The 25,655-nt window shown below is 36.3% G+C and overlaps 1 protein-coding gene across 4 annotated transcripts; it reads left to right on the top strand.

Annotated features, from left to right (window-relative positions):
- The first annotated feature begins 18 nt into the window (after window positions 1-18).
- katnb1 (katanin p80 (WD repeat containing) subunit B 1) lies at window positions 19-24,595 on the top strand. 4 transcript variants are annotated; one of them, XM_056462102.1, is made up of 20 exons: window positions 19-146; window positions 2,688-2,824; window positions 2,940-3,070; window positions 3,149-3,266; window positions 4,500-4,600; window positions 5,318-5,359; window positions 5,726-5,809; window positions 5,902-6,017; window positions 6,216-6,287; window positions 6,367-6,517; window positions 6,777-6,961; window positions 13,931-14,082; window positions 14,189-14,307; window positions 15,906-16,124; window positions 18,935-19,084; window positions 19,298-19,374; window positions 19,461-19,535; window positions 20,821-20,937; window positions 22,902-22,944; window positions 24,164-24,254. In XM_056462102.1, the coding sequence occupies exons 2-19, from the start codon at window positions 2,785-2,787 to the stop codon at window positions 22,903-22,905; spliced, it is 1,953 nt and encodes a 650-aa protein (XP_056318077.1). In that variant the 5' UTR covers window positions 19-146; window positions 2,688-2,784; the 3' UTR covers window positions 22,906-22,944; window positions 24,164-24,254. The 4 variants fall into 4 exon arrangements, with proteins under 4 accessions (XP_056318077.1, XP_056318074.1, XP_056318075.1 ...); XM_056462099.1 differs by lacking the exon at window positions 22,902-22,944 and having other exon boundaries at window positions 24,164-24,595; XM_056462100.1 differs by lacking the exon at window positions 22,902-22,944 and having other exon boundaries at window positions 140-216; window positions 24,164-24,595.
- The last annotated feature ends 1,060 nt before the right edge of the window (window positions 24,596-25,655 follow it).

The following is a 25,655-nucleotide window of genomic DNA, read 5'->3' as shown; positions in this document are numbered from 1 at the left end:
CATGCGCACTGTGCATTTTGATCTTTTCGTCTTAAACTAATCTTTTTCTCATTAGTGCTGATCTGGTCTGTCTCCAGCGGCACACTGCAGCCACGATGATGACAGTCTTTATTTAACCTAGACAGAACGTCATCAACACAGCGAAGGTAAGAACTGTTGCTAAGCTACCGCTAGTTAGCAACCAATCAGATACAACATGACAACAGCAAAATTTAAGTGAGTAGCGTTAAAGTTGTTTTGTTGGTCGATTTTTATCCGCAACTCTCATCTAGTAAATTTACACACCCACTTTCCATGGCCTTTAACAGGAGCAACAAAAACAAAGCAATGAGGTAAATGCAGGTGATTCGTTTACAGCTCGGATGAGTTCCTTAGCCATCTTGCGAAGCTAGCTAACTAGCGCAAAGTGACTCAGCCACAGAAGTTTTATTGACATGTTATTATATATTTTAGTTTGGATTGTTTATATGCTGATAAAGTAGTTTAAAATGGAGAGAGAATGGACTGGTCGATTGCAAATTAGCCACAACCTGCTAGCCGTGGTAACAGAGGGTCTCGAGTCGTGGCGGTGTGAACTGGAAATGCCTCGATTCGTTGTTAATCGGCAATTTTGTTGAAGTCGTAACTTTTTAAAACCTTTTTGTATGTATTTTGTTAGACTAACGTTAATATGGGTTTCAAAGATTTCAAATTTAACCCGTCTGCCCTTTGTCCGTAACGTAAACACGTTACTGATATCGGCAATATAATAAAATCGAAGAGAAACACTCCAAACTGTTGTTGTCGGGTTTAATAGACATTCACAATAGTACGGTTAGATGGAGCAAACACCACTAAACTGGACCATCAGAGTTTATTTCCTTTCACTTCAAACTAAAAAAGTTAATGCAGTATCACGAGTCAACCATGAAACAAATTAACCTCGAAACCTCCTGTCTAACAAATGTTGATGTTCAGATGAAATGGAAGTGTTTTGTTAAATGTAAGTGTTTTGAGAATGTATTTTTGCCCTCTATGTTCAAGATAAACATTGGGGTGTAATTTTGCGGAAATAGTTCATTCAATCTTTCTATTACAATGACTTATATTTCAGGAAAAGAATAGGATGAAAATCCCAAAACATGTTTTGTAGGCTTTTGGCAGTTTAACTAAATTTTTTGTAAAATAACGAAATTACTACATTTTCACTCTGTCATGAATTTGGCCACATATGCAAAGATTTACGAATTAAGGTCCAAAAGCTTTCTGAACTTTTCTTCTAAAATAAGTGCTTTCTCATTGTTATTTCACTTAAAAGGCAATGAAACTAACCAATTAATCACCATAAATTGCTTATCAACAGCCTGAGCAAAGATGCAAATTTTATTTTATTTATTTATTTTTTTGAGAATTTCATATATCAAAAATTAATATTGAAAATAAACTCACTGGCCACTTTATTAGGTACTAGTACTGGGTTGGACCCCCTTTTGCCTTCAGAACTGCCTTAATCCTTCATGGCATTGATTCAACAAGGTACTGAAGATATTTCTCAGAGATGTTGCTCCATATTGACATAATAGCATCACACAGTTGCTGCAGATTTGTTGGCTGCACATCCACGATGCAAATCACCCGTTTCATCATATTCCAGAGGTGCCCTATTGGATTGAGTTCTGGTGACTGTGGAGGCCATTTGAGTGCAGTGAACTTTAATGTTCAAGAAACCAGTGTGAGATGATTCGCACTTTATGACATTGTGCGTTATCCTGCTCGAAGTTGCCATCAGAAGATTGGTACACTGTGGTCATAAATGGTTGGACATGGTCAGCAAAAATACTCAGGGAAGCTGTGGTGCTGACATGATGCTCAGTTGGTCCTAATGGGCCAAAAGTGTGCCAAGAAAATATCCCCCACACCATTACACCACCAACACCAGCCTGAACCGTTGATACAAGGCAGGATGGATCCATGCTTTCATGTCGCAGCAAAAATCGAGACTCATCAGACCAGGCAACAATTTTCCAATCTTCTATTGTCCAGTTTTGGTGAGCCTGTGTGAATTGTAGTCTCAGTTTTCTGTTCTTAGCTGACAGGAGTGCGACCCTGTGTGGTCTTCTGCTGCTGTAGCCCATCTGCTTCAAGGTTGGATGTGTTGTGCATTCAGAGATGCTCTTCTGCAGTCATCGGTTATAATAAGTGGTTATTTGAGTTAAAATTGCCGTTCTATCAGCTGGAACCAGTCCGGCCATTCTCCTCTGAACTCTGGCATCAACAAGGCATTTGCACCCACACAACTGCATCTCACTGGATATTTTCTCTCTTTCTGACCATTCTCTGTAAACCCTAGAGATGGTTGTGCGTGGAAAATCCCAGTAGATCAGCAGTTTCTGAAATACTCAGACCAGCCCGTCTGGCACCAACAACCATTCCACGTTCAAAGTCACTGAAATCACCTTTCTTCCCCATTCTGATGCTCGGTTTGAACTGCAGCAGATCATCTTGACCATGTCTACATGCCTAAATGCCATGTGATTAACTGATTAGAAATGTGCATTATCAAATAAAGTGGCCAGTGGGTGTATTTACCATATAAAAAAGCTGGCATTTAGAAATTATTAAAAAGACACTTTGCTTTGTGACACCTTAGTTTCGTGTTCTTTTTAGGTTGTGATGTTGAATTTAAATGAGCTCTTTCATTTGAACAGATGGACACAGAAAACAAAGTAATATTGTTGCATCCCTAACATTTCTGTGTTGGTGGGATGAGCAGAGTGATTTGACTCAGTCCACACAATCATCACAATGGCTCTCACCAACACCACTATAACATCATGGAAACTGCGTGAGTACATATTTCCTGGTCATGACACTCTAGAATTTAAGCAGTCAAGGTCTACTTAAGGTTTAGGTATTCGAAAATTGTGACCGGCTTCTGTTTTGTCGTATGTGTTTTTCAGAGGAGATTGTGGCTCATTCCAGCAATGTGTCTTCACTGGTGTTGGGGAAATCCTCTGGTCGTCTACTGGCCACTGGCGGCGAGGACTGCAGAGTCAATATCTGGGCTGTCAGCAAACCAAACTGCATCATGGTAGCATCCTCTTGCTTTTTTGTATTTCGAGAAGTGTGTCACATTTGTTTGGTTTAATGTTCATTGTCTGTTCTTTAGAGTCTGACGGGCCACACCAGCGCTGTGGGATGCATCCAGTTCAACAGTTCTGAAGAGCGTGTGGTGGCTGGCTCTCTGTCTGGTTCTCTTCGGCTTTGGGATTTGGAGGCTGCTAAAAGTGAGTGGTTTGTGACATGCCTAATTGCACTTTATGTTAAATGAACATATAATAAATGTAATTTGTACACAATAACAATGTACTAAAAACTAACTTTTTCCTATTTTTTTGTCTGTACTCACTATGTAAACTTGCACATTGGTAAAGTGACTCAAAATACTGAAACAATTACAGATCAATATAGCTTGGTATTCTATTTTGACACTAGTTTTCGTGGCACCAAAACACTACTGTCATGGTAATGAATGGTTTAAACCCATAAAAAGTGTTCTGAAAACAACCCAAATTTAACAGGGCAGTGTTAGTACTAATATGTTAGTTTTTATCTCTTTATCACTATGCAAACCGCAGATGTGTAATTTTGCAATGTAAAAATATTTCAGTCGTCCAGTATTTAACATTCTGTTTTTTTTATTTCTGTGGGTAATGGGATGAAATAAGCCCTACAAATATTTTGATAAGCTTTATAAATTTCATCCAATCAATCTTTACTGACAAGTAATGGTTAGAAATGTGCATTATCTACATTTGAGTTGATGCTCTGCACTCTGATGGGGAACCAGGCAAACATTTGATGTAGAGATTAGGCATGGGATGATAACCGTTCTCAAGGTATACCGCGATTTGGAAAAGTCAAGGTTTTAAAAAAATAAACAATACCTCTGTAATACCACTCCTAAGATATGTGTAAGATTTTTTTTTATTTACTTGTATATCAAAAGATTCCATTTTTAAATAGTAAAGAAATCTGTGTTTTTGAAACTAATGAAGACAGCAGAAGTCAATGATTCATTTGAATTATTTAGCTTGACATGTTTACTGCTCCAAAATATTTCAAATGTTTCTCAAAATTAAAATAAATTGTGTTCAAAGGCAAAAAAAGTTTTTTTTTTTTTTTACCCAGACATTTAAAAATAGCATATTTTAGAGCAGTAATCATAATACCGCCAAACCGTGAGACCATGATATTTTTATCCAAGGTTATCATACCGTCAGAATCTTATACTGACCCATGCCTAGTACAGATATACATGTTAAAGAGTAAATGTATTCATCATGCTTTCTGGGATGATTAAATGAACCTGTTTGGTGGGAGAGATTCCGTTGTGATCACTTTCACTCTGATCTCTGAAGACATGCACAGGGGCCATCTGACCAGAAATGCTTTTGAATTTGACAAAATGTCTGTGATTCCACTGAATTTTAATATTTTAACATTTTTATTTTTTTAAGTTCTACGCACGTTGATGGGGCACAAGGCCAGCATCAGCAGTCTAGACTTTCACCCCATGGGAGAATACCTGGCATCTGGTTCTGTGGACAGCAATATTAAGGTGTGTTAAATGTTTTGACTTGGAAGTTTTTGTAACCAGCTACACATACTGTAGCATAACTGTGGTTTCAGGTTTTTGTTTTTTAGTTAGTTTTACATGGGTTGATGAATTATATATTTCGTCTGGGAAAACTGTTGGTGAATGTTACTTCCAGCAGCCCCTTTACCACTGCACTTTGATTGTTGAAAATTTCCAGTGCTTATAAGTAAAAAAACTTTGTGTGTCTCATCAGAAATAGTTATGTCTTAATGGGTGTAAATGCATGAGCATTCTTGAAAATCGCTGGCAGTGTGAAGGAATTAAAAACAAAAATCCCAGTACAATTCCCACAAAACATATTACCTGTTTGTTTTCTGCAATCACTGTGTGAAAGAGGCTTGTGTGTAGGACTACCAAGGCCTGTCATAAATGTTCATTGATATTCTAATCAGAGATTAACACCACTGTTAAGTAAATAAAATAAAGGCAAATAAATTCTTTGTTCATTCATTGTGTATAATTTATTATATTACATTCTGGTTTGATGGGTCCCAGTGCGAATGGAAAAAAGACCAAGATTAACGAAGAACTATGTATGAGCTTATTACTTGTTTGCAAGTAAAATATACTAAATTATATGTTTGATGCTTGATTGTGGTTTAGTGATGGTAAATATTCTGTGCTTATTTTATTTTAGATTGCGTGTCTTATTTTTTATTATCTGTATTCCTTGTCTAGTTGTGGGATGTGAGAAGGAAAGGATGTGTGTTCAGATATAAGGTAAGCACTAAGCTGATTTTGTGTGTGTCTGTACAGTCAGAAGCCAGGCTAATCACCCTTAACCCTTAGTTGTGTCTGAGCTTATGATTAATCTGTGGATTATTGAGCAGCTCAATCTATCTTGCTCGTCTGTTTTGTGAAATGGGATGTTTTTGTGTGCAAGATTCAGCTGTTTATACAATTTATAATCTCTAGATGTTCATTTTTCTGTTTAATGGCACTTATCAAGATGTTTTTAGTTTAATGTCTTTTAAAGCACTTTAGTTTGGTAAGTGCTTCATTTAATGGTTACGCAAGCTTTCAATGAATGTAAAATTATTGGATTTGTTTATGTGCTTTATACGTATAATGTGTGTTTTATTGAAGGGTCACACTCAGGCTGTGCGCTGTCTAGCATTCAGTCCTGATGGGAAATGGCTAGCTTCAGCCAGTGATGACAGCACTGTAAAAGTAAGAGCTTTACTGGTCATCTCGCTTTCAAATATTGTCTTTCTAATTAGATTTAGTTTGTAATGCATACTTTCATTCTGCCCCTCATATAGCTATGGGATCTTATAGCAGGCAAGATGATCACTGAATTTACATCACACACATCAGCAGTAAATGTTGTGCAGTTCCACCCCAATGAATACCTGCTTGCCTCTGGGAGTGCAGATCGGTATGGTGTGTGTGTGTGTGTGTGTGTGTGTGTGTGTGTGTGTGTGTGTGTGTGTGTGTGTGTGTGTGTGTGTGTGTGTGTGTGAGAGAGAGAGTGACTAGTTTGTGGATATCGGTTTATTTGTAACTTGAATTAAATGCTTTTGAAAAGGTTTATTACCTCTGGCACCTTCTTAATGCATTTTCTATGTTTTAACAGGACTGTTAAGCTGTGGGACCTGGAGAAATTTAACATGATTGGCTCATCGGAGGGTGAAACTGGAGTTGTGAGGTGATTATCAGTTTTATAATCTGGGTGTTTGTTATTCTTTCTTTGACCCCTAGCTGAATTCTCTGCCTTTTTGTTGCAGAAGTGTTTTATTTAATCCTGATGGTAGCTGCTTGTACAGTGGCTCAGAGAACACGCTACGGGTGTACGGCTGGGAGCCTGACCGCTGCTTTGATGTAGTGCATGTAGGCTGGGGCAAAGTCTCTGACCTGGCCATCAGCAACAACCAAATGGTTTGTGCTTTATCTTTTTTTTTTCCTACAGGCAGACATGTGTGGGTGCTGTGCTGTTTGTTGAACTAGCTATAATCCGTTTCTGGGATGATTAAATGAACCTGTTTTGTGGAAAAGGTCCTGTAGTGACCATTTTCACTCTGATTTCTGAAGACGTGCACAGGGGCCATCTGACCAGAAATGCTCTCTGATGAACACTGTTGAGAACGTTTTAAAGGCATTTTATTCATTTTGTGTCTGTCTTCTGTCTCTTGAACAGATTGCTGTATCCTACAGTCACACTAATGTGAGCTGGTATGTTGTGGATCTCAATCGAGTGAAGAAGTCTGGATCTGTGATCCAAGGGTTGGTTCAGGACAAGCCAATTCCAGCTCCCTCATCTGCACTGGGAACAACACTTCGACGGAATTATGAGCGACCCACTACATCCTGCACTGGACAGGAGTGAGATTCTTTTTACTTTCTATCATGCATGTACATTAGGGTGGTCACATGGTTCTGGTGGGGTTATCAGTTTGGTTCAATTCGATATTTAATTCAATTTGAGTAAATTGACGATGCTTTCCATCCACAATTTTTTATTTTGCTTAACAACACAAGATTACAATTTTGTCTAAAAACAAGCAGTCAGATAAAAGAAATCTATTTTTAATTTGACCAACTTAAAGAAAACAACATGATTTATGAATGCATCAATAATAATAATAACAATAATAATAATTCCTTTTTTATATAACGCTTTTCTGCACACTCAAATCACTTTACGTATGTTTGGGGGGATTTCCTCATCCACCACCAGTGTGCAGCATCCACCTGGATGGCACAACAGTAGCCATATTGCGCCTGACCACACACCAGCTGAGACAGACTGATGAAGCCAATTATGATATGAGGTGTTAGGAGGCCATGATGGACAGGCCAGTGGGCCAGGTTGCCAGACTTAAACCCCTACTCTTTTTCGAAGGACATCCTGGGATTTTTAATGACCACAGAGAGTCCGGACCTTGATTTTAATGTCTCTTCTGAAAGGCGATGAGCAGTATTGACCTTATTCTAAAATGCGGAAGCGCACTCATTGTTGCATTTGTTTTAGAAATTCCGATTCAGTTGCCTATGGGAGAAATAAGGTGAAACAATTGGCAGAAAACGATCAAAGTACTTGCTTTACAAACCAGTATGTCCATGAGTAAATAGACGAAGCAGAATAATTTAATAAGAAAATATCAGTTTGCAACATCAAGAGCATATCAAGCTGTCTAAAAATGAATGAGACTGTTAGTCTCGAGCTAAAGAGATTTATATGGCTGTGCCCAATCGTACGCAAAGGCTAAGGTCAGTAGTGTCCCCCCAATATACTGGGGCATTAGGACTTATGCTGACATCAGGTTGAGCGCCCCCTGCTGGTCTCACTTGCATCGCTTCTGGCAGCAACTAAGCTTTTTCATGTGGTCTCCCATTCAGGTATTGACCGGGCGCAGCCCTGCTTAGCTTTAGTGGGTGGCCATGTGGCAGTTGCAGAGAGCTAGCTGCTGGCAGTGTGCAGACTGAAAAGTATACTTCGGCTTTACAGTGTAAATGGCATGCCCATTACCACTAGAGCAGAGGTGCCCAAAGTAGGGCCTGCGGGCCAAAGTTGGCCCATGATAACATTTGGTTTGGCCCACCATCCTATCTGAAAAGAGAGGGAGAATGATAGGGAGTTGATTGGAGCAAATACCTTTTCACAGAGATCGTCATTTCCAATTAAACCTAACCTTTTGTTTGTTAAATTGATGAGCTACAAGAAAGTAAGCTAAAATTAAATGTTTTTAATGAGTCAGACTTTTAAAATGTAAATACTGTCACCTTAAAGGGGAAATGAAGCACTCAGTCAAGTTTACCTTATTCGAATTTGGCATCCTACCGCACAACACAACATCTTTACTATTGCAGCCTGTGCTTTTGTTTTGCAACCGGGGCCCGTGTGATGTAGGTTGGTAATTGGTCTATAGATTTTAGACCTAGGGCGCCGCCATCTTAGAATGCCGCTGTGTCTGGCGTCATGGGGTTGGTCGAGTTCCCTGCGCTGAACAGAAATGATGGAAGTAAAGGAGACTGTAAAGCCTACTTTAACCCAATGCGTGAAGTTGTGGAAGTGGAGCTGCTGCAAATACAAGCATCAGATGCGTGTCTAATATAAAAGTGTATATTTATTCTATTTTTCTTATTCCCTTTTTAATTACTGATCATTTGATGCGCTTTGATTCACTCTCTGTATTATGCTGCCTGACAGCCTGTCTGGGTTTCCACCATGATTGTAACTGACTGAACACAGACCCTGGACAGCCTAATTTAACCCAATGCATGAAGTTGTGGACGGGCATCACAGAGCTGCTGCAAATACAACAAATACAAGCATTTAGGTGTCTTAAGTTGTGTGTTTTTCTTTTGTTAATACTGTTCGTTTGATGCGCTGTGTACCCACCCCCATTACGTCAGTCGTGATTTACTCTCTGTATTATACTGCCTGTGGTTTCAACTAGGTCCGGTGCTGATGTAATGGAGGTGGGTACTTTCACTTTTCACTGCTACAGTCCCTCCCTCACCTCTGCTCTTGTTCAAACCAAACTAAGATCAGCGCGGTGTTTATGGCAGGTTTTTATCCTTCATACATGTTGAGAAATCGAGTTGATTGACTTGACAAGGGAATATGTCTTGCCATAACCCACACAGACGTGACTTGGTAAAGTGTGAAGTCATGAATGATTTTAATCGTTGCATTAGTCTGAATGTAAATGCCCTTATCAGGCAGCGCGAGAGAGTGGAACAAACAGAGGGAGTTCAACAGTGGACCTACAGTTAAAGTAGGCTTTACAGTCTCCTTTACTTCCATTGTTTCTGTTTATGCTGTTTTCTGCTAAATGGTTACATCAAGTTTGTTTAATATATTTTTATTAAAGTGGAATCCAATGTACAAAATAAGGTAAACTTGACTAAGTGCTTCATTTCCCCTTTAACAGATAGACAATGCACAAGACATTGGCGAGCTAATCAAGGCAAAGACAAGAGCAGCTCGACTAGTGTATTGAGCATTGATCTCCATTGTGTTATAAACAGGATTGTTTGTTTTTACTATAATAATTTCATTAGAAAATGTAAAAGAGAACTTGCTCTGCAGACATGCTTGTGCTTGGATCCACAAGTATTGCTGCAACAGCTGAGAGAGGAGCGGAAACATTACCTTACAGGCACGCCAGCTGGTCAAAGGGTCCACATTGAGAGAGAGACAGAGATCTAGCTTTACAGCATCCATTTATCAATGAAATAGAGTATCGGGTTCTACTGTACCTTCAATGTCAGTGAAAGACTATCCTGTACACAGTTTTCTGCTTTACGTAGTCGAAACGTTTTAATTACTTGCACTTCGCATCTCTCACCATAGTATGCCTCCGCGATTGCCTCCCTTGCCATAGTAGGCTGCCGTGACCTAGCACATTTGTGATTTTGTCACTATGTAATAATTGGTTATGATCTATTACTGAATAATAATACTGAAAAAACTATTTTGACAATCTTAATGTACACTGCATTTGCTCATGTAGACCTGTCACTTCTGGAAGAGAACCTCTTGATTTATTAAAAAAACACTTTAGTTCAGCACGGAGCGGAGTGAACATGGTCTCTCTCGCACACTGATGCAGAGTTCAGTATCTCAGACCGGGATGAGGAGGAAGGGAAAAGTGGAATCTATTCTTCTTTAAGTTCACCAGCCTCTTACTTGAATGTATTTTGGGAGTAACTGATGAATTTATGTGCCGAATCCTGCGTGTTCTACTTTTATGAATAAGGCAAACGCATGGTCGCAAGTAAACATGGCGACACCCATCTCACGTTATAAATCACGATCACTTACTCATTTATGTGAATTGTAACATGAGGTAGTTGATGACATGATGAGCAAGTGTGTGAAAATGTTGAATTAAAACGGAAAAAAACTAAATAAAAGGGATACATTTGTCATACAGCGATATTGTGGCTGCGGTGTGTCACATGACACGTCGACACAGAAACATTAAGGGTGAGCTATCTAAAATAATGGTCGCTGACCCCTGGTTCCAGAATATTTTAAACCCACCAGCAAAAAGGTTAACAACAGTAGTAAAGCAGCGGTGGTACAGTTGCATTGCAAGACTAACGACACATTTTTATTCACTCACCTTTTCTGGATCATTCATTTTTCCATCTGTTGTCATGTATAGCTGCACTGCAAAAAAGCTTTTTTTACTTACTAATTTTGTCTTTTTTCCAGTAAAAAATCTTAAATCAAGACTAGACAAGAAATACGGCATAAGAAAAAGAAGTGATGCTTGTGATTCTATCTCATTAAGATTATTTTTCTTACCCCATTGGCAAATAATTTTGGTTGTTTAAGCAAACAATTGCTTAATTTTGAGGGTGTTTTTCAGGAAACAAGACATTTTCTTATGCTATTTCATGTGTCTAGTATGTATCTTGATTTAAGATTTTTATTTTATTTTTTTAGATATTTGGATTTGAAAACAAGACAAAACTAATTTTATTTTATCATTATTATTACAGCTCAGGGATGAGCTTTTTTTAAATAAAGGGTTGGAAATGAACTCATTAAAAACAAAACGATTAATCGAAGAAATAATCAACAGATTAATCGATTATTAAAATAATCATTAGTTGCAGCCCTAATCAGAACGCTTCATGTAGAACAGCACATGTGCAAACTGAATGTTTGAACGGATCGAGTCCTGTCGGTGGTACTGAGCATATGTTAAACTTGTCCATGTGTGATTACCATCTGACAGTGATGCAAACACAACTATGACAGAGCTTTTATATTAGTCTTAAGGATATCGATTAGCTTATGGGCTCTACAACAGTGACAATTTACATTTACAAGACCTAAAAATCAAAAGCTTGCTGTTCGTCACTTCTACCTAAATGGATCAACACATTTCTTTTTGATGTCATCTTATGCTTCAGTTTTTCATCAAATCTTCTGACCAATTAAATGCTCTAAAGCATCTGACGTGTCCCGCCCCCTTCAACATTCTTTTCATTTGATGTGATTTGATCTCAACCACTCTCATACATGTCAAACATGAAACTATTGATAAACAGAGATGAACTATTGACTGGAGGAGCTATTACCTGTCCCAAACAGCTATTACCTGTTTCAGTTAAAAATGCGTCAAACATAGAATAAGAAATGCACTTCATGGCACCTTTAAGGTTCAGTGGTTTTTCAGAAAATTCATCTTCTTGGGGAAAAAAAAAAAAAAAAAAAAAAAAAAAAAAAAATATATATATATATATATATATATATATATATATATATATATATATATATATATATATATATATATATATATATATATATATATATATATATATTTTTTTTTTTTTTTTTTCAAGAAGATTTCACCATTTTTATTTCGCTATTCTCAAAGTTGGGCTGGGAGCTGGGCCTATTCTACGCAAGTAATGATTACTTTCCTGGCCAGTGAGCTGTCTGACAAAAAAGTGCCCTTCTGAATCAAATCAGCAGGATGTCTGACTTTAACTGCTGTTCAGCAGTTTCACGTTAACTCATGAACATTTCATTCATAAACCCCGTGACAAACTGGAGAATTATACGCAAATAATGAGTAAGGACTGGTGAGAGTGTTATGGAATTTTATAAATCACGCAAAATAGAAAAAAAAAAAAAAACTTCCGCATTTCGCAATGTGATTGTGTGCGAGTGTGTGTGCGGTCCTTTACTGACAGCCGCCTGTGTGGATCTTGTCGGAAAATATGGCAAAGTCCTACATGACGGTAATAGTTTGTCAGTAATGCCACTAATATCTACATACTCCACGTCTTAATTCCATTTCTGTTTAGTTCAGTTATGACTTTAGTCGCATTAAGGTAATCAAAAATCGCTGTTTACATGGTAGACTCTTAATCAGAGTATTGTTTTAATCATATTAAAATTGTATTAAAGTATTGTTGCCCATGTAAACGCAATGCTTGACACACCGTCAGGGCTCTGTGAGCTTGCCTTTGCAAAGCAGCATTTTCTGTATGTACGTACATCAAAAGCAAGTATGAAATTGCTGTTTCTAACTTTTTATGTAGGTTCAAAATTCATGTTTAACCGAATAAACAGTTAGTAAACACAAGTACATCTTATTGAACAATTTATTTTCATCACCAATTGTCATAGTCGAACAGTTTCTCAAGCAGTTTGTGATGCGTTTTGGAAACAGAAGATGAGCCCCTGGTCTAATGCGCCACCTGGCTTGAAATCCGTTCCCAAAGACTTATTATTTGGGTAGCACATATATTCTGAATGCCTTCGGCAGAATTCAAATAAGCCATTTTAATCTAGATTAAAAAAATTTATCTATGCCCACCTATTGCTTTGGATAAGGGTTGTTTACTCAAACTTTACTTGTTCCAAACCTCTTTGTTTCTTTTTTTTTCCGAACACCAAAGAAGATATAATGAAGAATCTTGTAACCATTGATTTCCATATCAATTGTTTTTCCTATTATGGAAATCAGTAGTTACAGGATTTCAGTTTTCTTTAAAATGTCATCTTTTGTGTACAACAGAATAAAACTCTTAACTGTCTGGAACCACTTGAGGGTCAGAATGTTTCATTTGTTTTGATAAATTATCTCATTAAAATATTAAATTCTATATGAAGTGAGTCAATTTTATTCAGCTGATGTAATAAAGCCGGGGGCTAGGGCATGCTTATTTTTTGATTAATAGCTCCTTTTGTTTCAAGATAAATAGCAGAGTATTGTAGTTCGGACGTGTGGCTCAAAAAAATTAATTGACCAAACCCAGGCAATGTGCAATTTTTATTTATTTTTTGTTAATGACAATGCTAATATTGCAGGATTTGATCCACTTTCATCAACTGCTTACTGGTTAAACCTTTACATTTTTAAAATAAGTAATGGATTACATTTAGATAATGTCTTTATTATACATTGTAATTTATTTTGTAATTGTAATTTTTTTTTTTATCAATAAATTTTGCTTATAATTTGCTCATGTTCATGGCTCTGTCTTTTCTTGAATGTATGACATACACTTGCATAAAGATATACATTTTGTGTACACTCAGACAATGTATGAAATGCATTCCTTTAAAAAAAAAAAAGGGTTACAAAAATTGTACTTTTTTGTTTCCTAGAAAAAACTTGAGATGGTTTTCTCAAGTATTAGGCAGCACAACTGCTTGATGAAATAAATGCTAATTTATTTTCAAATAAATGCAGCCATTCAAAAACATTGACTGAAGACTGTTAAACAGTATTTTTTCTTGCATCATATTATAAATGTATCTATTTTAGACTATTTTGCTCTAGAATTTAAGGATTCTGATCTTCTGTGTGTGTGTAGGATGAAGCAGAGTTCAGAAGCTGATCGGCGCAGTCCAGAAGGAGAGCGGAGAAGTCCCAGCAGTGAGGATGAGAAAGAGGATAAAGAGAGCAGCGCAGAAATCACCAACCCTGAAGATTATAAAGAGATCTTTCAGCCCCGCAGTGTCATCTGTGAGTTGTAGTTGAACAAAATATATTAACGATATTGTTACCTTGTGCTTCTTCACATGCATTTCTTTCTGACTTTGTCTTCTCTGGATCTTTTTCTGTTCTGCAGCACGAACGCCACCTAAAACAACAGAACCCTTTCCAGCACCCCTAGAGCATTCTTTCTCAGAGAGTGTACTAGAGAAACCCGGTCCAGTGGTTAAGATTGTGACTCCAGTAATAGACAGGGTATGCTTCTTTTTTTATTTAGGAAAAACTTTATAATGACTTTAAACTTAATTCTAAACTATAGAGGCACAGCCAATGTAATTCAGTTAGCATCTAACCTAAAGTGCAAATAATGTGTACAAATATAAAATGTTTATATGCAACTGCTTTGTGACAAGTGAAAGAAAAAAAAGTCTCCCAATCTGAAACTGTAGTCTTTGATACTTCTTGCTCTAAGCCTTGATTTAGGCCCAAACTTTATATTAAAGGTAGGGTAGGTAATTTTGGAGAGGCTAGCAATGGCAAGTAAGCTTTAAAAGCCAAGAATCATGCCATCTATTCATAATTGCTGTCAAAGTGTTGGGGCTGAAGATTAACAGTTAGCAGTAAGTAAAAGTCTGGTGTGTCGATGAAGAAGGGATTTGGAATCGGAGATGCAATAAAAATTAATAAAATTTACAGAATTTACACTAATGCAGAGCTCGCAGGCCGATCTTCTGAATTATAGTAACAACAATACAGCAATTTAACGTTATACAAAACCAGAAACTCAGGTAAAAGGTTCCGATTGGTTAAAGCAAAGATAGACTATTCTAAATGGGTATGTCAATGCTGGGTCGTATCTGCGTGTAGATAGGGATGGAGACAGAGGTCCTAGGTCACGTTGATCACAGACTATTCAGAGCTGATCCGAGACCTGTAGAGCTGACCCCTAGGACGAATGTACACCTGCAAGGGAACAATCTGTTATAAAAGCTCAAGGTTGTTTCTTTGAATTCTCAGCTGTTTTATCAAACTGGTTCAATACTGGTATAAACAACATTCAGGATGCTATATTCTCACTACACAGTCTATCTAGCATAAAAAGGAATCACTTTAAAAAGAATTAACCATAAAAATAGAAAAATCACTTTAGACAGTATTACCACACAGAAGTAATAATAGGAAGAGTTGTCTCCAGTCATCAAGCTCCGCAGTTCCACACAAGAGGTCTCCATGATCTATGACCTGGTTTTGCGTCTCCTGAAAATGAAGTTAAATAGACAAAGATAGGGACCAGACACTGACCATTCCTTTATTAGGCAATTTTTACTTTTATTTATTAATCAAAATCATTTCAAAGATTCTGATTCAAATAATAATATCCATAAAGTAATGAGAAGGATAACGAGAAAAAGGAAAAATTTTGATATTTGCTGGGATGGATTTGAAGACCGAAATCCAGCCCCATCAAAAGTCACACCAAAAGATATCAACGTGCGCACACACAACCAGACCAGATTCTCTGGTCATCTCGTTTATCAGTGAAAAAAGCATTACAGCACAAAGTGCATAAACAACAGTAATAATAAGTATATCTGCATAATGTTACCATGCAGGGCAGCCTAATGTAATGTTCAGATTAAATATTTTTAATTTCACAGATCTAAATACATTTAGACCAGTTAACTTAATGAGTGGTGTCATGATGTGAAGAGACTTTTTAAACTAGCCTACCAAAGAATGTACTTTTTTTTTTTGTGTGTGTGTGTTAGCTGAATTTTTTAAAAATGTACTTGTTTATTTCTGTATTTTTACTTGATAAACATTTTTTTTGTTGGTTTTCTGTGTTTTTTCAGGCAGGACAGTTGAAAGGTCCCATTACATCCTCTACTCCAGTACAAAGAGTGGAACCAACTGTGATCGCCGCTGCTCCCCGTCCAGTAGCAGTGGTGACCACATCAGTGAGCTCTCCATCTCGACCTGTGGTTAATACCACCAAACCCAAACCCTCCACAGGAATCATTCTCTCAACACGCAATGAGCCAATTGGCCTCAATGCAGGAGACTTCCTTTCTGTAAGTTCAATGGATGTTTAACATTACTGTCTAGCGCTATTGTTTCCATGAGCTGATTCACTTCTATATTATGCTCCACTCATATCTTGTCTGAATTGCTATAATTATTGGATGGAGATTCTTGGAGCTGTTCAGATCCTTTTAAACGTTTTTTGCTTCTATGGCAATGTCCATAACCCTAAATGGATCTACGAGTTGATTTAAAAATGGCAAAATGCTTTATCACTACAAATTAATATCTTGCAAAATACTGTAGAACAATGGAAGTGCGCCAGGTTTTAGACTGCAACAGTCAGGTTCTGGAATTTTCTCCATAGGGATTTTCATTTTTAGCATTTTAACTGAAAACTTTAAAGACAGATCTGTTACTCAATAATTTTATTATTAAACTTGCTGGTTTTGTTATTTTTATATGTTGTTTGAGGTCCACTTGGGAAGTTGGCGTGGTTATTACTTTCAAAAACCTCAAAATCTACAAGAATTAAGCTTTTTTTTTTTCTCTGCTCTTACGACTTGGAAGTAAACGACCACTGCTATGATTGGATAATAGTGAGTACGTTTACATGGACACTAATAATCCAATTTTAATACGATCAAGACAATACTCTGATTAAGAGTCTGGCTTGTAAACCATGATTTTTATTATTATTTTTTACTTTAATCAGTCATTAACAAAACAGAAATGGAGTTAAGAAATGTGGAGTACCAATTTTAGTCTCATTATTGAAGTGCAGTACAGCCATGTAAACACCTCAATCAAAATATTACCATTATGTAGGACTTTTCGCTATTTTGCGACAGGATTTTCAATGCACATACGGCTATTTGACACTATTCTCTGCACCTACCGAGGCAGTAAAGAACCAAAGACTCACACTGTGAAATGCGGATTTTGTTTTTTTCCATTCGACGTGCGGTATCAAATTCCATAAAAACATCAGTCCTTTTATACTCTCCTCCAATACCTCAGTTTGACACGGGGCCTTAAATGAAATGTTCCTGAATTTGAGACTGAATGAAAAATTCCTGAAACTGCTGAACTGCAGTCAAAGTCAGAAAAATTTAAACTGAAACACTTGAAATTACTTTAATGTAAAATGGGATCATGTAAGTAACATTCAAAAAGCAACTCGTAAACAATCATATTATTGTCAGATTGTAGCAAATAATGAGATTACTCATGTCCATGTTAACGTAGTCAGTTTTGCGTAGTAACTAGCTTTTGACTCCCTTTTGAGTTCACCTTGATTAATTGCGTCTGTGTTTCAAAGTGAACTTAAAGTCCTTTCAAATGATTTGCTTTTAAAGATGGAATAGGTGATTTTCATAGCAATCATTAGCAATCATGAAGTGGTCCAATGTATTTATATGCATTTTAATATTCTGTGAAAGGTGAAGGACCAAGAACATTTTGTCCAAACTTAAGGATAGTCTGTCTTACCTGCCTGTCAAAATATGTAACTGCACACCTCTGTGCACCATTTATTAATGGATTGTGATCTACGTGTTCTTAGACGCCGTTCAGACAGGCAGAGAAAAATCAACAACCTATCTTCATTTTTAGGTTTGGTATTGTAATTACCAACTGTAATATAAAGTTTTCTCTGGTCAATGTTATGTGATGTATTGTAGTGATTGTTCAGGAGGAGTGACTTACTGTACGATATGCAGAGTGGGAAGTAGGCTTTCAATGCTATCAGGCTAAAGTTAGCATTTTCCAACATCTCCTATTGCACCTTTGAACTATTTTTGAATTGTGAAATCCCATGACATCAGTCTCAAATTAGGACTCCATTCAAGTTTTCAGCATATTGTTTTTGATCGTGACCCATGAATTGTTCAGTGATATTAGCAAATTAATGTGCGTAATTGTCTGAGCTTATAAACCTTTGTTTTAAACCACTCAAAATATTGCTCAAATTAGATTTTTTTTTTTTTTGGTACAGATGAGAATAAGAGAGCATATGATACTGTAGGGCTGGGCGATGAATCAAAAAATAATCGATTATAGGTTCTGTTGTCGATTTTGATTTATTTTTTTCCAGGTCCATTTCTTTCAATCACTTTTTTCCAACCATGCGATGAATTTATTATTTACATAAAAATATTTGTTTACAGAAGATTCAAGAAATGCAGTATTTAAAATATTATATACAGGATAAAAAGAGTTTATTTAGAAGAGACACTGCTTATTTTCTGCTTTTAAAAACACTGAAAAGCCCTATGATACTGTAGCTTAGATTTAATTTTTCTGGTGTTAAAGAAAACAGATTTTTTTTTTCCTCTTTCACACATAAAATGTGGAGTGCATCACAGAAATTACAGCCTAAAATAATTGTTCATGTTTTTTGTTTGTGTATATATATATATATATATATATATATATATATATAGTATATATATATATATATATATATATATATATATATATATATATATATATATATATATATTTATTTATTTATTTATTTATTTATTTATTTATTTATAATAATTTCTGTCAAAGAAACATGGCAGGTAATGTTATAATGTGTTCAGGCTGCTATTATTTGCACAAGTAAAATAAAACCCCTAAAAAGATACATTTAATAAGGCAAAGACAGTCATGGATACTCATTTATTTACTGCAATTTAATAGTATAAGCACAGTCTCTGTTCAACAAATTAAAACTGGGAAGTGTTAGTACCTTAAAAGTACATATATATTATTTATTATTCTGAAATTTATATCAGAAGCTACTGTTCTGCCCTCAGTGACCGCTTTTGTATCAATTTGCAAAGTACTGAGTGTTTCTGTTTGTTTTTAATAGCATGCACGAAATGCTAAAGCCAGCGCAATGGGAGATGAAGAGGCCTTAGCACAGATCAGGAAAGGGCACGACACCATGTGCGTAATGCTGAGCAGTCGATCTAAAAACCTGGACAGTGTCCGCTCCGTCTGGGCCAGTGGTGATGTAAAGGTAAGAGAAACAGCACTCAAGCTGATGAGCTTTGATAAACTGAGGGACAGACAGATTGTAATGAGAGATCTCTTCCTGGCTGATGGAAACTTTTTACTGCTGCGCATCCAAAATGTATTTCTAATGTAATCTAGTGAGGGCCGTAATGGGCTATTATTGAAAGCAGCAGCAGCACACTAAAAGCACCGTTTGCTTTCTTCTTTGTGTTGCCAGACGTCCCTTGATTCAGCTGTGTCTATGAATGATCTTTCTATTGTGGTGGACGTTCTTAACATAATCAACCTCAAGCCGTAAGCATCCGCAAAATATTAGCAGTTATGTTCCAGTTAGCATTATTTATGTAGAACTGATTGAAAGTTGGGAAATTGTGTTTCAGGTCACTGTGGAAACTGGACCTCTGCACATCCATACTGCCACAGATTGAGGAATTGCTTCAGAGCAGATATGAAAGGCAAGTCATTCAGGATGTTGTATACAAATTATAGAAAAAACTACAAAACTGTTTGTCATTTCATTTATGGCATATTTATTTATTCATTCATTCATTCATTCATTCATTCATTCATTTGTTTGTTTGTTTCTTTACCTATTAATTTATTTTTATTTATTTATTTTATTTAGTAAAGTGAGGCTAGTTTTGGTTTTTAACAACAATTGCAACAAATCAAACTTTTTATTTAAACCATAGTTATGTGTATTAATGTTTTGTATAAATATACAGTAATAATGATGATAATAATAATAATAGTAGTAATAAATCATTTAAAGGTTCCAAAAATTTAAAATAGCGTTTTTTTTTTTTGTTAGTATCAGTATTATTCATTTATAGGATATCTATAAGCTAGTGGGCTTCAAAGCAAGAACAAAATTCTCATTTAGAAGATATAAAACTTATATAAACATGTAAAGCTTGCAGTTTGTCACTTCCACCTAAATGAATTAACGGTTTTATTCACATCACCACATACTTCAGTTCTTGATCACATCAAAACCAATCAAATGCTCTCTAGTATCTGACATGCCCCTCCCCTTCAAGACGGTTTTCGTTTACTTTTCATTTGATGTGCTTGAGCTCAACCACTCTCATTGGCAGAGCTGTGAGGAAACAAAACACTATTGGCTGTTTTTTTTAAAAGGGGAGGGGCTACACTATGTCCCACGCTCGCTTCGCTTGATTACGTCAAACATTAAATAAAATTGCATATTTCAAAGAACTTCACGGGACCTTTAAAGTATATTGATTATTACTTTTAACTTTTGATAGAAATAATTTTATTACAGTTCTTATACAGTTGTTAATGTAAGTATATTAATAATGAAATTAATATTATGAAAGTATATTTACTGTTACATTTTATGTGACAATTGAAATGATTAAACCATTTTATTAATTAATTAGTAATAACTATTTCAAGATTATGTAAATTTGGTTGTGGTTTTTAAACCATATGTATGGTAGGTTAATTTGATTTTGGCTGAAATTATCTTTATGCTTTGCAGTAACAGAATCAGAATTAAGTGAGTGTTATGGTCTCTTGTGCAGTTCATGAGGAGCACTTGAGTGCCTGTTAATGAATTTCCTGCTTATGAGGAGCATTTCCAATCAGTGCAGGATCCATTTTGTCTGCTTGAACGGCAGCACAGTAAACAAGGCAGTTTATAAGGTTTTGAGACAGACGTACATCAATGGAGTGTCACAGCTATGAAGTAAATCGTCCTCTCTTTTCCTTCTACAGTTATGTGCAGACTGGTTGCATGTCTTTGAAGCTAATTCTGAAGCGTTTTTGGCCATTAATCTCAGACACGCTGAACGCTCCTCCATCTGTCGGAGTGGACATTACTCGAGAGGAGAGGTTAGTTCACAAGAAAACACTCATGCTGTGATTTTTTTTTTTTTACATTTTATGCCTCATTTCTACTGAGTGGTACGGTTTTGGTAAGGGTCACCCTGATCAGGCTGTTTCCACTGCCAACAGTATCTTACTGCACCGTAATCAACATGACTACCTGATGATCTTCAAATGTTGAATACTGTATGCCAGAAATGCGTTTTTTTTTTGTTCAAAGAAGAAACCACATGGACCGTTCACATCATTTCAAAAGATGTGATGAACTCGAGTTCACAAATGTAGATGTGTGGCAAGCGTGCGCAGATAGCGAGTGGATGTGGCACCCCTCGTGCTTTCCACACATTTTAGAACATCTGATGCACCTCGTAAACATCAATAGAGCCCTTGCAGAAGATTTTGTTCTTGCATCTTGGCATGTGGCTGTTTGTCACAAGATGGTGACAGGCTTTGTATTAGCATGATTTATCGCTGTGGCCATCATTGTTTTATACAGTGTTGTGTATTTAAAAATGGCGCTTCCTGTGCTGTCGTTCCTATCTTCAGATTTTTTTTTCCTCTTTAACAAACTATTTTCTAAATGCTACTGTCAACAACAAAGACAAACTTTCTGTCATATGCTGTGGACGATTCTCTGTTAACCAATCAGGATTTTGCAGCAAGTTAAGCTCCACCTTTCTGTAGCCTTTCCAGTGAGTTGTTCGGTTTGGTATACTTTCATGGCTGTTTCCACTGTCAAAAGGCATACCGAGTCGTACCGTACCACTTTTTCAGCACCCTTTCGAAAGGGTACCAAACACGAGTGAAAACAAAGGAACTGCCATGTTTTAAATACACTGCCAAGACATTACATCGTAATACTATATGCATATAATAACGAGCCATGGTCGACCAGAGCTCATACAAACCTTGTTGTTGTCGTCTTGATGTACAGCCACAAAGCCAAGAAGAACAAAATCTACCCTTGCCCTGTTGTTGTTTTACGAGGCCGTCTAAAAGTATGAACTGTTTTCACTTTCTCCAGGGAGCTCACGATCGCGTCTATATTTGATATAACGAACTTCTTGAGCTAATAATAACATAGGTGTGATTTATTGAAGTATCTTCGACATCTGGTCCTTTCAGAAAAGGAAAGGACAAACGTGAGAGGGAAGCGCGAAAAATCAAAGGAGAAGCCAGACAAAACGCAGGAGCAAAGTGTTTCAGCAACTTGAATCATGAACAAATTGCCATGTTTATCATCGCCTTTTAGACTATTATGAACTATATAGTCAGAACAGAACAGAATAATGGAATTTCTTTCTAACAAGAAGTCACATGTGCTGATGAAGATAAAAGATACAGATGAGAGGTTTGCACTGACTGTGGGCTATATGTTGTGTGTTGTGTTTGAAGCCAAATAAGGACTAAATGTATGTTGTGTGTAGTTTTCTGTAATTGATAACACATCGGAGACTGTAAGAGTCTGTATGTGTCCATATATGTTGCATTTATTTATTTATTTATTTATTTATATAATTGCAGACGTTACAGTAGGCTGTTTCGCACCGTCATTGCTCTACAGTTCTAATCAAATCATGTTTATAGAAACGTTAGTACTGAACATTTATACACAAGTATTTATGTGTATAAAGCATCTGTTTTGTGAGAAGTGCTTCTCGTAGGACATGTGAACAACCTGTACAGCTTTACTGTAGACATTTATTCGAGCGAAAATGACGTCGTCTGAAACTTTCTGTCGTACACCACGCTCACCAAAAGGGTACACTTGGTAGTGGAAACGCAAGCCTGATAAAGGTGTCACGTACCAACCCGTACCGTACTGTTCCAGTCAGTGGAAACGGGCCATAATGAAAGGGTCCTAAAAAGTGGTACAGTTCAATTTAAGTGTTGGGGAATAACGCATTACTAGTACTGCGTTACTGTAAAATATATTAACTAACTTTAAATATATTAACTGTATTTTGGAGGTAGGCCGAGTGTGCGCTCCATGAGAGACCGAATACGCGTGAGGTAGGCCAAGTGTGCGCGCGAGAGAGACTGAATGCATGCGAGGTAGGCCGCTTGTGTGTGTGTGTGTGTGTATGTGTATATATATATATATATATATATATATATATATATATATATATATATATATATATATATATATATATATATATATATATATATATATATATATATATATATATATATATATATATATATATATATATATATATATATGTGTGTATGTATGTATGTATGTATGTATGTATATGTATGTATGTATGTATGTATATGTATATATATGTATGTATGTATATGTATATATATGTATATGTGTATATGTATATATATGTATATGTGTATATGTATATATATGTATATGTATATATATGTATATATATGTGTATATGTATATATGTGTATATATATATATATATATATATATATATATATATATATATATATATGTATATGTTTTTTTTTTTTTTTTCGAAATAAACCTAGTTGCTTTAACTGTTATAAGTTTTAACCCATACAGCAACCAACACCAGCAGTCACAAAACCACAACATAACCAGATCACATCTCACCCACGTACGGCACTTAATGTTGTGTAGATTACACTACCTATTAGAGTGATTTACTTTTGAAATGGGGCATGAATTCATCTAATTTGGCATTTTTAAATTCTTTTGAACATAATTAGGTGCTGCTTTTCAATCAGACAAGGCTTCTATGTTTGTTCTTTTCTGTCAATTGCGGAAAAATGACACAATAAAAGTGTCATGATAAACCGCTGTGGGTTTTACTGCAGGGTATGTGTGATGCGCGTGCGTGATGCATGCGACGGGGAGTCAGATTTTTCCAGGGAGTCTGATTTTGATACAACTTTCCTTCACCTCCTCTTGTGGGTGGGCCTACGCGGTTTGCGCACAATCAAATTCAAAACTGCACAATCTGGCAACACTGTTTTGTGAGGTAGCCGAATGGGCGAGAGGTAGGCCGAATGCATGCGAGTTAGGCGATTGCAGCATGTGTGAGAAACGGAGACCATTAACGTTACTATTATTAATTACTATTCTTAGTTGGTTACTAATACTACTATGTTTGTTGTTTCAAATCAATAAGCACACATTTACTATCTGTATAACAAAATTGATTCCTTTTTAAATGTTATTTTAAATTAGCCAAAAACTTCCAAGTAACAAATTTAAAAACTTATTTTTTTTTTGTGCTGTTTTCAGGCATCAGAAGTGTAAAGCGTGCTACAAGCAATTGAAGAACCTCAGTAATGTTGTAAAGAACCGGGCGGAGCAGGTTGGTCGCCATGGCAGCACTTTCAGAGAGCTACAGCTACTTATGGCCCCTCTGGACTACTGAAACACACACACACACACACACACACACACACACACATCAATCTCCAAACACAAAGCTCAGTCAGTAAGAGTCCACCGTGGGCTGAGCTCCATTACTGAACTTGAATGGACAAATCACCTAGCACTTACACGTGTGCTCTCACACAAGACAAGCACACTTTGGAGTGAAGTATTTATATGTCAGCTTTTGGTGGTTCTTTTGCTAGTGGATAAACTTGGACTACTTTTTTTTCTTCTTCTTTGTGCACATTTTTCTAAACGCTACTGTCAGCAATAAAGACAAACTTTCATATGAAAGAGATTCCTAAAACTGATTTAGTAGGTTTTGTGATAAATATATGCACACTGTTGTTTATTACTAATGAGTAGGGCCAGACAGAATCTCTGGACATTTTTTGCTATTTCTGCGCAGGATTTTGTTAAAAATCTGTGGATTTATGCGGAGGATAGGATGAGAGGATGATTTTGGGAACTAAAACCTCAACATATGAAATAAAAAGTAATACCCTTTTTAACTTTTATTTAATGTTTACAATACAAATCCAATTAGATCCACTTTATTTGGTAAAAAAAGCAAGTCTCTCATATAATATATCTACTAAAAGACAGAGTTTAACTTAACAAACTGTATTGTAAATAAACCATATGAATATTTTTATATTGGTCAATAATATTAGTGAAAATTAATTTAAAAACTCAATAAATATAAATGTACGCACATTTACACAAGTAAATAAATAGACTCAATGAAGGGCTAAAAATCTGCAGAATTCAGTGCACGCAGACTCTGTGTGGGCCTATATGACCATCTATTCATTCCTAATTTACTTCTAAAGTAAATCTCTTGTGGGAAATGCACTGCAAAGGTAATAAGGACTTTTATGTGAGTACAAGAATCCCCAACATAGATTTAGCTTGTTTGGATGTTAGTCACATGGAGTTTGGATATTTTGACAACACAAAGCTGCCTGGTTTAAAAGCGACAGTATACACGTGTATAAAGAGTTTTATGATCCTTTTACACTTTCATATTCATATAGTGAGCATCGTTGATGTTTGAGCATGAAAAACAAGTCCATCCAAAAGAATAATTTTCTGTATCCTTAAGTGCAACTTCCTTAAACAACTCCATTACAGTTTTGACTAGGGATGGCTGATGTGAACATTTCGACACAGTGTCGAGAACCCAAAGCGCAAGTGTTTCAAAACTGCACCAAAGATCACGTGACTAAGTACTTAAGAACTTTGAGAGGATCACATGCTTATGATTGTTCTCATGATTGATTCTCCAATCAGATGATTCCTAACTCACTATAAATAATCAGAGTTATCTTATCTCAATATCTTCGTCTTGAGC

Source organism: Danio aesculapii, chromosome 7 (assembly GCF_903798145.1).
Source record: "Danio aesculapii chromosome 7, fDanAes4.1, whole genome shotgun sequence".
Classification (NCBI taxonomy): Eukaryota; Metazoa; Chordata; class Actinopteri; order Cypriniformes; family Danionidae; genus Danio; species Danio aesculapii.
This window is presented reverse-complemented; position numbering and strand designations above follow the sequence as displayed.

Coding starts and splice junctions, on each gene's coding strand:
- katnb1 (XM_056462099.1), top strand. CDS start 2,785: ATGGCTCTCACCAACACCACTATAACATCATGGAAACTGC. Junction 19,085..19,297: donor GGGCCAGTGGTGATGTAAAG/GTAAGAGAAACA, acceptor TTGTGTTGCCAG/ACGTCCCTTGATTCAGCTGT. Junction 19,375..19,460: donor AACATAATCAACCTCAAGCC/GTAAGCATCCGC, acceptor ATTGTGTTTCAG/GTCACTGTGGAAACTGGACC.